Source organism: Homalodisca vitripennis, chromosome 6 (assembly GCF_021130785.1).
Source record: "Homalodisca vitripennis isolate AUS2020 chromosome 6, UT_GWSS_2.1, whole genome shotgun sequence".
NCBI lineage: Eukaryota > Metazoa > Arthropoda > Insecta > Hemiptera > Cicadellidae > Homalodisca > Homalodisca vitripennis.
The window spans coordinates 136,055,268-136,074,926 of record NC_060212.1 but is presented as its reverse complement, the minus strand read 5'-3'; the positions used below and the strand labels follow the sequence as shown (position 1 = coordinate 136,074,926).

The 19,659-nt window shown below is 30.2% G+C and overlaps 1 protein-coding gene across 1 annotated transcript; it reads right to left on the bottom strand.

Annotated features, from left to right (window-relative positions):
• Positions 1-12,900: 12,900 nt before the first annotated feature.
• On the bottom strand, positions 12,901-15,655 carry LOC124365569. The gene is made up of 2 exons (XM_046821561.1): positions 15,598-15,655; positions 12,901-13,340 (listed from the first exon to the last, which is right to left on the bottom strand). Exons 1-2 carry the CDS (start codon positions 15,653-15,655, stop codon positions 12,901-12,903), a joined length of 498 nt encoding a protein of 165 aa, XP_046677517.1.
• Positions 15,656-19,659: the final 4,004 nt, after the last annotated feature.

Here is a 19,659-nt window from a genome sequence, read left to right as displayed (position 1 = left end):
ATAATATCTGCAGCTGCAATGAAAATAATTGTAGTAGTAGGCTAAGCAGTTAAAATATTATGCTTTCTTATTATATATAAATGCTGTCTAATCATTTGCTGTAGAAAAATTCACATTTGATTTTTAATTTCAAAGAGTAAGAAAAGTCATATCCAGAGTAGTTTTATGTGGATTTGTTTACCGCCCGTTTACGTTTTTTAGGTAAAACGTTATATTTTAAAATAAAATAAAGATATAAGAATAACATGTTCTTAATTTTTGTTTGTAATGATGTGACTTATTTTGAAAAAGAAAATCTCAACTATATCATACCAAGAATAAATATTTTCAAAATGTTTTAACTAAAATGAAGATTTCATTTCAAGTTCATTGGAGTAGAAATTATAAGATATTTTTTGTCAAGAAACAACCGAATAGTAAAAGTTATACTGAATGCCATTTCTAACTTTCAGAGTTCTCCATATGAAGGAAATTTTTCTTCAATCCTATAAGAGCAATGTGAAATTTACGACCTTAATTTATTTCTGTTTCCAGATATTTGTTGGTGTGTTACAAATAGTTCATCGACATACATTGATTAATTGAATTTTTATATGTTCAATCCTACACTGTAAGTTTTTTGAAATCTGAAGAGGAAAATGTTTTCAAATCGTCAAAAAGTTGTAATTTATTTTGTGAACATCAACAATAATAAATGCTAAAAATCCTGTATTACCTTAAAACAAACATAATTAACAAAATAATGAACAAATATGAGTGTGCTCCGTGACAAAAAATGCGTAATATGCAACATGTTTGTAATATGTAACATTTAGCAAAAGATAGTTTTAACATTGTTAATAAGAAGGACAATAACAAGGCTAGTATTATTTTTATTTTTTTAGGGTTGTCATCACATCTTTACTGATAAATTGAATCATCAAAGCACATTACGATAAATAAGATTCTACACATTATATTTGGTAAATAAGTTTATCTTTCACCTAGATGCGCACGGATCAAAGAATTTTTTCTCCGTCGCCAGCCATGGCTCCACCCCAATGGACACGAAAGTTTCGAAAATTCCCATAAGAATACATTGTTACAAACCTTGTTATTAATAAAAATAGCTTTTTAAATTTAATACACTTGTATATATTAGTATTATAATATGACAGCATCAGCGTATGTTTAACTAATGTAACTTTGATAGCAGAAATACCTATTCTTGCAAAATTTTTCTGCAACCACTGTTGAGCGTCGTGTTTAAATAAACAATAAAACTAGATGTTTTAATAAAAAATACTTTGGATATTAAATTGTGTGCAAATAATAAGTGTGCAGTGCTTGATCTGTACTGTGTTACAGAACCAAAAATAAAAGTTGTTGTATAAATTGGTCTACAAATTTAAATATTATTATAAAATTTAAACATATAATACTTATAAGACTTTAAAATCTTGATCTTTAAGCGTGAGAACACGCGCCGCTTCATTTTTTAATATTTTAACTATGGACAATGACACATGATAAACCTAAATTATTTTAACCTACAACGAAACACTAATGCGTGGATACTTGATGATGTCAGAGTATTGACGAAACGCGTCGAAACATCGCAATATTAGGGAACGTCAGCACGTAAATGCAAAATTAAAATTCATAATTAAGAACTTTCCATCAGTAAGAATGAAATAATTCATAATTAAGAGCTTTCCATCAGTAAGAATGTCATAATTCATAATTAAGAATGCTCCATCAGTAAGAATGTCATCAATCATAACTAAGAACGTTCCATCATTAAGAAAGTCATAATTCATAATTAAGAACGTTCCATCAGTAAGAATGTAATAATTCATAATTAAGAATGATCTATCAGTAAGAATGTCATCAATCATAACTAAGAACGTTCCATCATTAAGAAAGACATAATTCATAATTAAGAACGTTCCATCAGTAGGAATGACCATTTACTAAAATATGGCTACTACTATTTCTATACTCCCAAGAGCACCATAATCTGTCATAGAAAAGTAAATGTCTTCGAGATTAGAATTACTACTGAAGTCATTGGAGATATTCTATGAAATATTCTATGCCATATTGGGGAAAGATTCCAGTTATTTTACGGATACTCGTGAAATCTGTTTCATTCTCTGACTTCAGGTTCCCAAAACACAGTTAATTAAACATAAATCTAAAGTGGACTGTGGGATATTAATATCTTTCAGTGCTTATCAATTATATCAGAAGTGTTCGGCATGCCATTAAAAAGAATTTTGCAAGTCGTCCTGTGATTTAACAGACAACTGACGGATAACTGTTAGTAACTACATAAAATCAACACATCCTTTACAAACAATTGTTACTGTTATTCAAAGTAAAAATAGCAATAAGATTGTATATTACTTTTTGTACGTTACTGTTCAATCACTAAAAATCAATTTGTTTACTATGTCATTGTAATTTAATAGTTGTTGTTTACTTTGTGAGTTATATTATAAGACACGGGTTTCAGTTTGAATGTTAGTTCATGAGAGATTGGATACATGTCAGTGATGAAAGACTTCCTTCGAAAGTAAAATTTTATTTAGTTTTTAACTCACAACCACAGTCAGAGCTATCAGACCTAGATATTTCCATGCAAATTGCTCCCGCCCACGGGCCCATGCTTTCAATGAGATAATACAATGATATTCTGTCACATATTCTCCATGCATACTCTATTTTAGGATTTCGTAGGAATATCCATGTTAAAATCGGTCTTGTGACAGAATTACAGGTGATATTTAGCATTTTATGCCATCAAGACCCCCAAACCAAATTCATTTCGAAATGTATTTAAATGCCTCATGAGCACGGTAACTGCCGTATTTTTTACACACCAGACAATACTTAATACTTAATTATAGCATGGATGAGTTCTTTAAACAGCCTTAACTGAAAAGATGTTTCGAAATATAGGACATCAACATTCAGCAAAATACCTTTTCTAATGCCCAAAATATACCCAGAACTATACATTAAACACTATACGTAAGTATAAACAACATTTGTAATTTGAATTTTTCTATATCGTATAATGATAGTGGGAATTGAAAATATTGAATAGAAAGTGTTTTATGTAAGTTATTATGCTTTTCAGCGCAAAATTATCAACTTTCTTAGAATTATCATATAAATAAAAATGATGTTTTTCTTACGTATTTTTCTGATACCTCATAACATTTCCAGAAAGCGGCGTATAAAATTATAAGCAGTATTACTATTGCGCGAATAAAAGTGACATGGTAACTGTTGTAGTTTTAGGTATGTTTAGAATAAAATTGGTACCCACAAAATATTTGTACATGGCTTGGATGAGTTTTTAATAAAGTCTTAAACAATAAGAGTTGTAAGATGGTAGCGATTGACATTCGAGCAAAGCTTTTATTTCAACTATTTCATACCATAGTACCAGAGCAATATTTATTAAAAATATAATAAGTAACAAGTAAAATTTTATTTCTTCTCTTTTTCGATAGTGTGTATTTGTATAGTGTGTGGTATATAGTCAATAAGGAAAATATATTTATTATAGTAATATATTTTTTTTTTAATGCAATAAATTTTTACTCTCCTGTTGTGTACTCATAGCATTGATTGTCTGTTACAAAACGGTAGTTGTAAGAACCACGACATGGAGCAGTAATGCCAACTGGTTTTAGCAAATTAAGCACATCAGTGATGCATTACTAGATAAGCTGCCCAGGCATACCAATCCAAATCAAGATGAAAACCTTGTGCTACCATTTTAAGCCTTAAAGGTCAGCCAAACCAACCTTGTCGAAAGCTCCTCATCTCGTTGAACTAAGATCTTACTTCCTTGTCACTTCAGTCAATGTGAACCATTTATAACAGAGAACTGTTTTCGTTAATGATATCATCCTTCCTCATTATTTCCTGCCGGAACTTCTATCGCAAATTGAAGTGGAAATAAATAGTCTGGTGTTCGATACTTAGAGCACTATTTTAACTGCAATTAACAAAATTTATCTTATTTGTTGAAAGCTAAAATAAATTTACTGTTTAATATTTTACTCACAACAAATACATTAGTTAATTTAAATATATTAGTTTTTATATCTTACATGATTTTTATATCTATTTAATACATATAATACCGTTATTTTTATTTAGCCAGTTCAGGCAGTCCATTTAGTATTATGCATAAAATTACCATTATAAACCAAATTAATGGATGACATAAATTATATTTATATTATCAAAATAGATATTTAAATATCTTATATTATATAACGAGGTAGGATTGGCCTTTTATTTTTTTTAATTTTCAATCCTGGACATCGTAAATGAAATGAGATACACGTAGAGTATATGATATTTCAGAACTTTTTATTCCTTCATTTTTCAGAACTATATTTTTTGTATAATTGTTACTCTACATCCTTATTTTATTAGTAACGGTTGTTTTCCAACTTGTTGTTATTTTTTTACCGTACACTGCTATTCTAAATTCAATCATCATTTTCAGTTGCGGTTTTCGGCATTTACATAAAACGAATGAGATCTTTAAAATAAGGCAAAAATCAACCTTTATTTCCGTTTCAGAATTTTATGAATTTTTCCAGGAGACGCCCACATAATCATTTAGCCAGCCGTACCACACTGTACAAATTTTATAGATATTATCTAAAATAGTTTAATAATATTAAGGTGTTTATACTCTTACCAAACATGCTTTATAAAATGCAGTTTAAAATGTTTTGTCAGCAAAGTTAAACATGTAATAGCTACGTTTACGGATATAACATTTTTACGTGATATTTAGATATTCCTGTGCGTTTTAACTCACTATTATTATTTTTCAACAGTTAATTTGTCTACATATGGTTATGTTTACTACAGCTACAACTTCGAAAATAATGTTTATCTCTATAACAAATCCCATTTTCTATGAAAATTTGAGAATATGTAATCATTCATCCCCCACAAACACTCAAAAACTAAAATTCTGTTTATGCAAGTAGGAAAGTGTAAAATACAAGTTCCTGGAAGACATCCACTCAAATCTCTTTGTTGACTAGAATAGACTCCATTGAATATGTCTATTTAAAGACCGATTCGTGCACCCACAAAGCAACAACAATTCACTCATGTTGGAAAAGTGCTGTCATCTTTACCTCTATTGGTACTAGCAACTTACTAAGAATACCCAAACCCCAACGTCACTTATTCGCTGGTGACCAATAAACATAATAAACTAATCTTTGATCTTATTCGTTTCAAATGTCATACATGTTCATAAACATATACCATCATTAATGACGTACATTTCCCTAAACTAGGAATTTTTATGTTTAGTTTTATTGACCATGTGTTTCATTCACTATTAATGTTTGAACTCGTGAAAAATAATACATAATTGATAAATAATTCATAAATATTTAAAGTCTTATTTATTATAATGTAAAAGGGGTTAAATGTTAATTGAAACTTACGCTATAATGTATCGTCACGAGGATTTAGTACGCCATTTAAACAGGGTATGCCTAAGACATTTTATCTGATATCGCATGAAAAACCAAAGGTAAGTGCTAGTATTCTATAAAATATAAATAAAAAGAACATGATGAATATATATTTTTTTTAGGAGTTCAAGAGTTATGGTTTTTTATAATTTTCCAACACTTAGAGACAAATCCACAAAACAAAATATCGATCGTATTAATCAAACTAAAGTTTTAATAGTTGTTATATTCTGATATCAACAACACATTTTACACATTGCTGGAACCAGCGAACACGTAGTAATTTTAAGGCAAATCATTTGCAATCAGAGATGGTTAAAATTCGTATAGTTAACGAATAAGTTCCAAATCCGTTATATGACATATCTATATTAACAATATTAGTGGCTATAGTAATATATGACTAATCTAGTCAATAAAGTGGGATAGTTTAATACTGGCGAGACTGGTCAAGTGATCCCGTCGGAAACAAACAAATTATGAGAAAGAAGGCCGTAGAGAGGACGTGGATGTCAGGACATTATCAGTCTCTTTGGCGGTAAAGGAGAGAGTGACTTGTGATAAATGCTTCTTTCAATATACCAGAAACAAAGCACCCTTTTATTTCTTTAATGTAACTTCATTCGGTGATTTCCTTGGCAATGAATAGTTGACAGAATAATTTATTACTAAAATGTCCGAGTCTGTCCAGTCAAAATCATTTATTGGTTATCGAGCATCTGTATAAGTTATTTGTTCAGCATGTGAATGCTGAGCTATTACCGAGTCATCATATTAAAACTCCATTCCCTACGGAACCGCTTTAGAACAAAGAAAATCAGACGTCCCTCAGAAGACCAGTCAATAGGAATCGCTATTTATGTACTGTGTACTGTGTTACTAGGTCTGCCCGTCGGATAGCGCTTTGTACAGTGTTTCAATTGATATCTGGTTAATATATTTTCCCTGGCTTATACATTTATTTCTCACAGTAATAGTGGAAGCGATAGGAGTGTTTTATACCACAGCTGGTGTACGCACCTACACGTGTCATGTCCATGAGCGGTTCTATCATTCCGTCTGGCTGTAATGAATTGGTTCGGCGCTATTGTTTTGTCGACATAATAGATCAGGCGAATGTTAAATTGTCAACAGCTATGGTTACAATTTAATATTCGTAAGTATCACATAGTGTCAAAATATCAACAGACTTATCTCTCGGCCATCCATGTAACGAAGGCATTTTGAAAGTTTACTCTACTTTTCGATTGTTAGTGATTTTGTGGAATTTAGCTACTCTATATCTTGGTTTTGTAACAAATTATTTTATTTTTATTCGTCTCAAAAAATTTTTCTAGATTATTTTATTTGTCCTATACAGTCTTACAATTTACATCTACAAAACAGGTTCAAGGGTAGTTTATATTTCTAATTCTCTTTTACAGATAAATAGCAAATTTATCGCAAAGTAAATAATAAAGTTATAATCTGACTTGCTTCATGAAATATGCTTAACAAGCGACATTGAAAAGTTCTGTGTGTGTTGACCTGTAAATACAACATAGGAAATATTTTATCCTCGATTATTTTAAGCATTAAATTTGTATACAGATGATTTATACTCAATAAAAATAGTTTTTAAGCATATATTACGAAGGGACCTCTTCATCTAAAGAATTGTTACAACTGGGATAGGGATGTTACTGGTGAATCCCAACGTCAATATTATATTCCAACTAAATATGGCAATGTATGAAGCCGTATGATGGATGCAATGAACGTTATAATGCCCTCTTGAGAATCCAAGGAAATGAGGTACGCTTCATTGCCTAAGTCATCACCATACAGGTTGCTTATAAAGTTTCAGGGCAACCTCAGATATTTTAATCATTGTACATTTTGGTCTCACAATACTTACTATTTTTGCGATCATAAAACTGTAATCATCTCTTGGAGATGGCTCGTAAGTAGCCATAAAAATGTTATCGAGATATTTAATCAAAGGTTTTGTCACAAATCAAATCTCAGCAAAAAAATAATTTGCAATATTGCATTTATTTTATTTCGATTTAGCATCAATATGGTCGGTATAACATAAGTATGTAAACTACGTAAACAATTTCTCATAATATAAATTTTACAAAAACAAATGAAAACCTCTTTCTTATACAATTACATTTTTAATCTGCCTAGAACGATGGCCCTGCAGGACCTAAAAAAGATCGCTATGCATAGGGAAATGAAAATACTAGATTAAAGAAAATTAGTTTCAGTTCTGTATGATAAAAACATTGGGAAGACTATACCTTTTTTATAATAAAGTATTACGTTGCACATTTCATTATGTCTGCCCTGTCAATGTCTTTAAAAGCATATTGCTTTCTGATGTCCCGTGGTGTTAGCAATGTTTAGTTTTTAAAATAAAATAAAAACAAAACTACTAAGTTTTTTAGAACATATTTAATAAAAAAAAATGTGAATGTGAAATTTTAGTCAGTCTGCAATTTAAAAAAATATAGTGTGTTGAGACTTAGATTCTGGAAACGCATTGTACTAAAAAATACTCGTATATTTTATAAATAAATATACAAATAAAAATAAATAACAAAACCTCAACTTATACTCTCATTTGAAATTACTCTGATTCCTTGCGATGCTTAGAAAATAAAATGTATTTTTTGAATGATTAACAGGAAACTTAAATGAAGAATCTTTTATGTCATTTTTCTGTACCAGATAACAAAATTAAAAAATACGTTTTTCTGTATTTTTTTGAACGAAAACGTATTTTTGAACAAGCGTAGCAATATTAAACGCATACTAATTGAAAATAAGTTGTGTTGTGCTATTGAATGATAAGCGAAATTCAGCATTAACACATGATTGTGTTTAAATAATATGACTAACAAGTTGTTCAGGATCTAATTGTGGTGTTGCATTAAGTGATTAATGTAGGCTGTGGTAATAACCAATAATGTATTGTTAGTGGCTTTTATTTGCTATGCATTAATGATGGTAATGTCATTTAGGTACACTTTCAGTTTGTTTTAAGCTGTTGATTGAAGTGTATAAGGATTTATTTATATTTTTTTCCTTTTACTCCGTTTTAAATGGTCTGTTACTATTTCGCGTTTCATTAAGACAATTTGAAATAGAAGTTTCCTAAACTAAATACGAGTATGAACAATACTAACCATTTAAAAAATTTGATAAATATATTAATAAATTTATTCACTAACATTAAAAAATATACAAAATTTATTATTTTTATAAAATGTAATATATTGTAAAATAAATAATCTTGATTTTGATTTGATCTAAATTATAGTACTAAACATTTCGTGGAGGGTAAAGAAAATTATCAAAAAAAATTTAATTTTAACGTTTTATAAGAAGAATATCACTCACAAACAATAAAGAAGAGACGGAACACCGTTAATTACAGAAGATAATGTAAGAACTATACGTAAATCTTCATAATTAAGAAGTAAATGGCTGATAAATAATAAGCAAAACTAATCATTGCTACAAGTTAGTGTGGAAATGGCTGATATTTGAAATACGCATCTGAAATAAATACTATCATTTATCCCATAAATATCTCAACAACTTACAATAGAACAGAACGCATAATTAAAGAGTTTTAAAGTTAATATTAATTTAAATTCGTGGTATATAATTAATTGTATTCGTAACCCATTTAAAATTGAAAGCTAAGTCTGATTATCTGGATTTAATAACCGTGATGTAGTTGTAGTTTGTTGAGGCTGTGCATAAATTTGATAATAATAATATATATTATATCGCTATTTGTAGTATGGCCAATATATTTTTGCAATTCCAGTAAATAGGTGACCTAAGTTAGACTCTGATTTAAATTATATGATAATTTGGATTAATACCTGGTTAAGACCCCGGTTAGTTATTTACAAATATCTATTTTCTAATCTAATCATTACAGCTTTCTTCACAAATGACATCTATAATTGGCCATAGATTAAATAATCTGGGCCAGTGCACTGTGATTACGGATACACAAATTAAAGCTGATTCTAGGAACCTGTAGATTCAATTACGAAGCTGTCGCATGTGAAATGGAAGACTTTTGTATTACAGAACTTCCCACATTTAACATAACTGATTTTACAACAGTTAAGTGAAATCTTTGCTTTCATGAGACATGAATAAATGATTTTATTCCTTCCAAAAACAACAAAGTTAATATGAAAAAAATTAACATCTTGGAATTAACTGGCCACTTTTACAAGTATTGTGGCCAGTATAAACATAGCAAAATAAAATACACTGTTTGTGTCAGAGTCCAGTTTCTTAATGTGCTTTCAACAGCCGAGTCGCTCTCTATGGCATCTGTGTCTTAACACTAGCATTCGGCTTATCAATACACTTCTATACCTTACTCACTAGATAAAAAATGGCTTACAATATAAAACAAAGAAAATTATGCTTCCACAGTAACAAGTAAAAATAAAAATAAAAACCCGGCAAATATACAGTACACTGGTTGAAAATCATTTATATTAAGAACATAAACATACTCATCTTATATTATTTAAATTAAAGTTACTGTAAATTAGTGCTAATTTTGAATTTGAAGTTAATCATAAAACCAATTACACTCTTCAAATGATAGTAAAAATTTCTTTAGCTTAAAACTGAATGAATTTATATTGTTTGCTGACTTTATTTCGTATGGCAATCTATTAAAAAAACCTTGGGACCAACATAGGAAAAAGAATGTTTAAATGCAGACTTATTTACTTTAGGAATTCGGAAAATTCGATTTTCTATACTTCTGGTCTAATATGTTAGATCAGTAGTTCCCAAATTGCCACTTCTGAGATAGAAAGCCCTTAATACCTTAAAGATAAATAAATTCTGCAAAAGCAATATTTTAAGTCGACAAAAAAGTGGAAAAGAACTATCTCTCCTCTGCTTGTACAAAATAATTCTCATAAAATGGTTCTGAACTACTCTTAACTTCTCTATTAAGTACTTATATGTTCCCTCCCAGCAAATAATACCGTATTCTATTCTTGAATTAACCAGAGCGAAATATAAAGTTCTTAACGAATTTTGATCGCAAAAACTTTTTAAAAAACAAAACTTTCTGATTGTTGAATTAGGTTTGGTGTTTTAAGTTGTAATGTGATTTTCCCATGTTAATTTCTTGTCAAAGATTACTCCTAAGTATTTAAAATGGTCTTCTTTTTTAATTATTTTACAATTTACAGTCAATTTCTCCACAATTTAAAACATGTTACTTAAGGTCTAGGTCAAAAATAAAATCATTAAAGTTAAAATTTACATACTGTGTTTTTTTCAACATTTACCTGCATTTTATTTAATGTACAACAATTTTTTAATAATAATAAATCTTCTAAAATTTGATTTTTCAGCACTTGCACATTTTTATTTGAATAGAACAAAGCAATATCGTCAGCAAACGCTCTAACCTTCCCATTACAATTTATTTCTAACAAATCATTTATAAAAATAAGTAAAAGTGTAGATGAGATTACGCTTCCCTGCGGTACCCCAGATGAGACCGGAAATGGTGAACTGACGGACTGACAGACACGTACCCGCTGCTCCCTGCCCGTGATGAAACCACGGAACCAACTCAAGGCTACGCCCCGTACTCCCGCCGCCTCCAATTTCAACAGAAAAATCTCATGGTCAACTAAGTCAAACGCTTTTTTAAAATCAATAAACAGACCAGTTGATTTTTTTCCCTTGGTTTAAGCTAGAATAAATCATAGTTGTAAAGTTCACAAGAGCATCTTCAGTAGATTTACCTTTACGAAAACCAAATTGACTAATACTAAAATAACCTATATTATTTCAATAATTAATTAGCCTAACCTTCATTATCTTCTCAAATATTTTTGAAAACACAAAAAGCAGACTAATGGGGAGAAGATCATGTAACTTAATTGATATATTTTTCTTATATATTGGAACAACTACGCTTGACTTTAGATAATAGGAAAAACACCAGTTGGAAAACTTAAATTTATTATTTTAGTTACAACGGGAGATATTACATGAGAAATGCGCTTAACTAAAAATGTATTAATATTATCAAAACCTGCTGATGTTTTATTTTTTAATTGTTTAATGATTTATGAAACTTCATTTTCGTTATTGGGAAGTATGAAAAAAAGATGATAACCTTTGCTGTAAAAGAAAATTATTATCTACATTAACGGATTGATTAGACTGCACTTCAGTGAAGTATTGATTTACTACGTCCGCTACAACTTGTGGATCTAATAAAATTTCCCCGCTATCCAGTTCTACTTTTTCAACTGATCCTCTAGAGGTGGTTCCACTTAAACTATTTACAATTTTCCGTTGAAGTGATGTATCCCCATTAGCCTTAATTAATTTTTTTACGATAATAACTATTTTTTGTTGTGCTAATTTCATTTTGTAGATTTAAACAAAATATTTTTTAGAAAGAACAAAAATTCGTATCATATGGCCTGGTTTTATAAATTCTATGTAACTTTCTTTTCCTATTTTAGCTTATTTAGTAATTTTGTGTTAATCCAGGGGCTAATTTTCTTTGCTTTTTCAAGTTTACTTTTTTAACCCAACTTTTTTTACAACTATGAATAGTATCGCATAAAATATTTAAAAAAATCATTAAAACATACATTAACATTTTCAGTTATAAAACAACTATCCCAGCCTATATCACTCAGTTTTGATACAACTTCATCATAATCATTAACACTAAAATCATGACTCACCACTATGCTATTTACATAATATTGATTACTAGGAACTGTAATCACTAAACCTAGCATACAATGGTCAGTGAGATCAACATCAAAAATGACACTTAAAAATTGTTAAATCACGGTGTCTGACAAAAATTTGGTCTATACACGTTTGTGAATTAGCAGTGATTCTAGTAGGACTTATCAATAAGCTGTACAAAGCCGTTACTACAAACATACTTAAATAACTTTGTGTATTTTCTAATGCAATTTAAATTAATATCTCCAATTAAAAAACGGTACTGTTAGAAATTAATGTTAGTTTGTTTGTAAATTCTTCAATAAAATCATTCTCAGAAACATTTTGTAGTCTGTATATACGTAAGAGATTAAAAAATAAATTATAAAGTTTTATTTTTAAAAGTAAAGCATCAGCAGTCGTTAGATTAAAATTAAAATTTACCACACAAATATCATCGGACACATAGCAAATTACACCTTCGGACCTAAAATTATTATTACAACAATGGAAAGTATTATATCCAGGAATATTATACAAACCAACCTCATCACTGCCAATCCAAATTTCACTCAGAACAATAACATTAATTTTATTTTTAATTTGGCTGAAAACTAATAAAGAATTATTGAAATTTCGCCTAAATTTATTTAAGTTTGTCCAAGTCTTCATACGTAACTATCTTCTTGACAGGGTCGCCTTCAGCTTTCCTCGCGAAAAACTTGCCATCTCGAGACCAGACAAACTTGTAGCCGATATCACGTCCCTTCTGCTTGAGCTTCGCTAGGAATTGCTTATTCTCTGGCGAGAGGTGGTCGATGATGTAGACTCGCTGGATGGGGAAGTGCTGGTTGACATCTCGGGCCGTGAGACTCTTCTTCTGGCGGGCCTTGGTGATCCACTGCTCCTTCATCCCCTTGGTTGAGAACTGGACGATGAGTACCGGCTCCCGGTCAGTCCTGAAGGAGGGTATCCGGTGTGCTGCGCCGATGTCCGTCTCCTTCATCTCCACTCCCAGAGCTGCTCCCAAGTCTGCCACCAACTCGCTCACATTTTCATTCTTGGTTACCGGTAGACCACTAATCTCTATGTTTTTCACACGCGAGTATTTTTCCAAATATTTTCATTCTTTCTTGTAACTCAATTACTTCCTTACTCAGCGTTTCATTCTTAGCTTTAAGCAAAATATTTTCTTTCTGCAAATCGGCAAACTCGCTTCTTATCTCTTCCATCAATAAAGTAGAAGCATCAAGTTTATCAGACACATACTGCACCGACGTCGAGATTTCACACATTTCGCTCTTAAACGAAGTCATTTCGGAAAAAACGTCCTTCTTAAACTCTTCCAAAACCTTAACGAACGTCCGATGATGAAGTGGTAGATTTCACACTCCCCTGCGAAGAAAACTTGTTCCTACACCTTGAAAATTTCCAGTCTTTCGTCGATCGTTTAATTTTTCCATCAGAATCATTACTTACATTTGGTCTGTATGACACTTGTACATAATCCTGTGTGATGGGATTGAAAAATCGGTTGTAGAAGACCGCAACTGGGTGCAGGAAGTAAACCTCAAGTGGTATTGGAGGTTAATACATTTTATAATAGAATATTATGAATATTCTTTTCCGAAGCCTTATAAAAAATTATTAATTCATTTTATTTTGAAAGAACGTCCCTACTTATTACAAAATATCCCTAAAGGCTATGAATGTAGTTGAAGCAAGATGAATCACCCACATAATTTTTGATTGAATTAAAAAACCATACAAAAATGTTCCTTAATAGTTGAATATGTAGAGAACACACGTGCTGTTGGGGAATTTGAAACCTTAAGTGATGTTTGCTTACAGAACCATTAAAATGTATAAGAATTATCTAAACTGTCTAAGTAGTGAACTAGTAGTAAATAAATTGTAATTAATCTACGCAATGTTTATAAGGATATATTTATGTCACACGATTGGTCCGGACAGTGCTATGTTCCTCCTCTCCCCATCTTACCACTACCAATGAATACAAATAATTCATTAAAACTACTACATTTACCGATATACAACTAGTTATATACTTCTCCTCACTATTAACATTCTTGCAGTCTCTATGATATTTTAATTTTGGTATTACAATCTCCATGCTATATTTCCTTGCCGTGTTTTTTTTTTATTTGTGTTAGTATTATTAATTTAATTATTATTTATTATTATTTTATTATTTATTATTATTGTTTAATACATATAATTAAAAATTAAATTAAATTTATTTAATCATGAAGTTTTTATCAAAATATTTTACTATGTACATTACTGTTGCATTATTACTATTATAACTATTATTTATTTTGTACTAATCTAGAATGAAACTGGACAGCTCGCAATGACTTGTTCAGCGTTCTCTCAGCTTTAATACCTTTTGCACGTAAACACTTTTGGATATATATTGTAAATAAAATTTATTTTAATCTGAATTTAGTTGGAGGATTTCAGTCACTGCTTCCGTTTTACGCTATAAAAGGTATTATACCTATTACAAGGATTGAAATCTACCCTCTTCCCCTGGTTTCAAAACCCTAATATAATATATTTTACTATACATTATTTCAATGTAATCTGAACTTTAGTGCTTGAGGCAAAACATAAAAAATTAATGGCGACTATTTTGGAATTGCTAGATAGAAAAAAAACGTTCGCTGTCTTGGTTACTGATTTTGATAATAAATATAATTTATGGTAAAATACAGGTTAAATTTGCACTTGAAAATTTTTAGATAATCCAAAATTTGTTTAAATTTTTTAGATCACAAATTGAAGGTTATACCCAAATATTTTAAGATAATTACATATGCGAGTTGTTCATGATGAAAAAGCTGAACAAATTAACTAATAAAATAATAACAACCAAAAAGAAGGAGGTTATCATCCCAGTATTAAGTAATCCTATCAGTGACCTCTGTACTTTAAATCACTACTTATAACAGAGTTATACACTTATTTTGGATTTTATTAATCGTACTTCTTGCGGTATCACCTAAAAGTTGATTTTATGTACAATAATATATTAAACGAAACAGGGTCATAGTTACAATCCTAAACTGGTGATAATGAAGATAGAAATTATTCTACTTAGGATATATTTGGCTATTTTGAAACAGACACTGCAAACTATCAGTAAATGTTGGCTATTACTAAACTAAATAACAGTATAAGAGGTTATCAAATATTTGTAGAGTTTTACGTAATTATAAATAAACCAGTAGCGTAACTGGATTGGGTCTGAGAGGATTGCAGTTAGCCTCAAGACGTCAAGTTTCAACTTGGACTCATAACCTGAATCGGTTTAGAGTACCTTTCTGCTGCAGTATGTAGAGCGTGATAAGTTCTGCGGCAAAGTTGAAGTCTTTCATTTGTATGACCTTATGCCATACTTCAACAAAATCGATAGACTAATATTGTAGAACTGAATTCCTAATTTGCATTACACAAGCCGAAAACCTAGTTTTCATTGTAATCAATAAACAAAAGTTTCCTAAAATATAAACCAATAACTGCTAGCGTTCAGAAAGTTTTATTATTTTTAATTTTGCCTTTTCTGTGTACAATAAATTTTACTCGCTGATAGTATAACGTATTTCTTTCTGAAGTACAAGAAACAGAAGCCATTGAATGGAGTTAGATATCAGCAATGTTTTCTGAGACAATAACTCCTTTTATTTATATCTTTTAATGTTAAATTGAATTTTTTTTATTAGTTTACTAACTAAAGAGTAATATAGTTATATCTTATTTGTTTGATGACTATTTAAATGCTTATAACTATGAAACTAGGGATTAACTAAAAACATGTTTAATAATACTAATCAGATTATTGGTTTTTTACTGCTATTCTGTAGTTTTTGTGAATTTTTAAATTAGGGTATGATTTTTTGGTGCTGAGGTTCATTTAGTTTAAATAAAGATCTCTTTTTTTACTGTTAATATAACTGTATGTACTCAAATTGTAACAGAAATATACTTTTCACTTTACCATAAAATCCAATGTAAATGAAATGAAAATACTACACATTAAAATATTTAACGTATAAAACCTTGTATTAATTTGATAGATTAGTACAATTATACATAATTTTTCCTTTCGGTCCCAATTGTTTATTAATTTCTCGAATAAAAACATTATGGTAACTAAAGCCACTGTTTTGTTTTAAAGAACCAATATTTTATTGTTACTACTATAGACTGCTGAGCAAATTTACCTTGGTTGAAATAAGGTAGTTGGGTGAGCCAGTTTTCAAGTATTTAAAGTTTTATGTGAGTTCATCTTGTACACCCAGAGGCACGCGCCTCAAGAATAAGGTTATTATTCCGCCTACTCAATTTTCTCATTTTTATTCTTATCTCCTACAATATTGATGAATTGAACGAGAAATAAATTAACAGTTAAAAACACTTAATTTAACATTTAAAATAATTTTCAAAATCAAAATGAATAATCGTAATAAAACAGTATACAACTAGGATTTACGAGTATTTTTATGTTCCAGACAAAAATCTATATGAGTTCTACTGCCTATAATAAAAATTACGACATAACATAATGTCGCATGTTCCTTTCCCAGCGGAGAATAACATGTGAGTTCTCAAAAAATACCCCACTCCAGCGTTCAATAAGAAGCGGCGGCCTGAAAGGCGTGATCTTTTTTGGCTCTTTTATTTTTCAAAACAGGCGCGTCTTTCCTGTGTTTTTCTTTATATAAACTTCTTTCTCATTCAAATTCCTTGTATTTCAATTTCATATCCAAAACCATTTAAAGTAGTATGAATAGAACATACTCACTGCTTTACGTTTTAGAAGCATATTGTAAAGACATAAGTAATAATTAGTAAAATAAAAATTCATAGATATCCGATGTTTACAGATAGTTGACTAGAAAGGAAGTCTTGTATTACAATTCGAGAACAAAACATCCTCCCGTGGATGTATAGGTGGGATACGCACATCCGCCCTCAGGACACCGATGGACAACCAAACAGGAAATGAGCTTGCTTAGAGCAGCGGATATGGCTTATATATAATTAAAACCGCTGGTGCGACGAATGTAAGGGGCAGCCATGCTGATATGAAAAAATTGGTGCCTCACCAATCTATGATGGAGAGATTTGGCTGGAGGTCGGTGGTCAATGAGCTGGCGGGGTGAGAACAAACATCTAAAACTGAAGAACATGGAGAGGAAGAGGGGTCGAGAGACGGGAAGTCGAAAAAGCGAGGTTTCGGGAGTGATAGTGTTGGTGTTTTTTGTGTGCGGGAAAAAATATCTAGGCGTAATAAGTGTGAAGTTTGAATAAAATTGTAGTATACTTATAATTAATAAACGTAGTTTATACGTTTTAAGGGTTCATTTAATCATTTTCAATTCCATATCTATTTAAATGTTCACAATTTTCAAAAAATTGTAAATTCATTGTAAATGTGTTAGCTTATTTAAAAGAAAGTTTCCCTTCTCACGTTTAGGTCACATGAACTCATAATTATTGCAACACTAAAAAATTACTAGATCAAAATGTTTATAATGAATTTAAATTTTAAAATTAATTGTAATGAGTAATTTAATCATTTAAATAATGTCTTCACAAGGTATTAAGGTAATTAAAATTTGTGCTTAATATATCGGTTGACCTCCAATCAATTGTTAATTAAAATTTTTGAAATCAATTTAATGAGATGTTGTCACAAAATAAAATTATGTGTTTGGTTCCATTTGTGAGTATTGTTTACTGCCAAAAATCTAAACCACTCAATTATTTAAATCCTTTCCCCAACAGCAACCTTGATCATAATATGTCACACACCTTTAATCTTAAACTAAAATACTTAAAACCCTTACAATATTCCACGTATAACCGGGGTTATGAAAACAAAAACGATAGGCAGTTTTAAAGGCTTAAAAATTTTCCTTCTGTCACACGCTTGGTATCATATCTGCTATAACACATGCTTAGCTGTAGGATTGATAATTGTTGATAAATTTGAACGTTAGTAGCATATTTTAATAGATCTTAATGATCAATATACAGTATTAGTTCTTAAGAAAATGTGATCAAAGCTCCATATCACAAGGAAATTTTGTTTAACCCGCACCGTTGTGGCAGGCCCCCCCTGACAATACTAGTTATAAATTTCTGTCTACTAAAATTTCTCATAGCCTTTTGGGTGTCAACTGAATTTAGTAAATGGGTTGTCTTCATGATACATTTTCCTGTACGGCGATCGAATCAAATTAGTTCAATAACTGTATGAATTTAGTTTGATAGATATATTATATATTTTTTGATTGTGTTAACAGAAATTTAGAACTGATTCGAAAAAAGTTCTAACATTTTAGGTCAAGTACCCCACACGAAAGTTCCAGATGTAATTTTTCCACAGCCAAATCTTTATCAAAGATATAAATTGTATATAAGACCTGGAAACGGAGCATTTTCCTTTTTAGTTTTATGCTGAAAAGTAACAAGGTAATTAATACTTAAGAGATTGATTAATTTAAATAAGTTTTGTGATTTACTGTAACATCGTTCTCATCACTAAATTGTAAATATCCTATAAGTGAAATTATCAGGGAACAACGGATAATCTGCATGATGATTAAAAGTTTTAGATTTTGCCAAATGAGAGTTTGTGTAGATTGGAAAAAAAAGGCAGTGGAAAATTGTTTTAATAAATTGTTTTAACCACTCTCAAATCATCATCATTTTTGACGTCGTAAATGCTTGAAATGAAATAATCAATCTCGATAAAAGACAGAGCCTCTTGAAAGACCGTCTTTGCTACCTTATATTCAATTTACAACCAGCCTACTATTTATCTAGGCCTTAAAGCTAATACGGTCCACATATTATGCTCATAATGTTTACCAGTCCTCCCACTACATTGGAGCAGATAAGTTTTTGGCAGGGGCTTGTCCCTTTTCCGAGATATGGGGATCTGAAATTATCCACATCAAGTCTTATGGAGCAAATCTACAAATTTTATGGATACTAGTTTACTTTAACCTGCATGGTCTTTTTACTCACCTTAGATTTGTAAATAGCTTAATAATAACTGTTGAAATAATCCAAAACAGACTTTATACTTGTTATATAGTTAATTTCTAAATTAATAATATTTAAATTATGAATAAAAATCTATTGTTAAGAAAATGAAAAAAGGTTAATTGTATATATCACCAAACACATAAAAAAAAACAAAAATCATCGGCTATGTTGAGCATTTCAAATTCCATAAATTTAGGCGAACATCTATATAGTCCACTAATCGTAAGTTTCCAATAAAGTGGTATAAAAAAACCAAATTAGGTGAATGACAAACGAGAGTACCGTAAGAGTACAAACTAGTAGACAAGCGTGAATTTGAAAC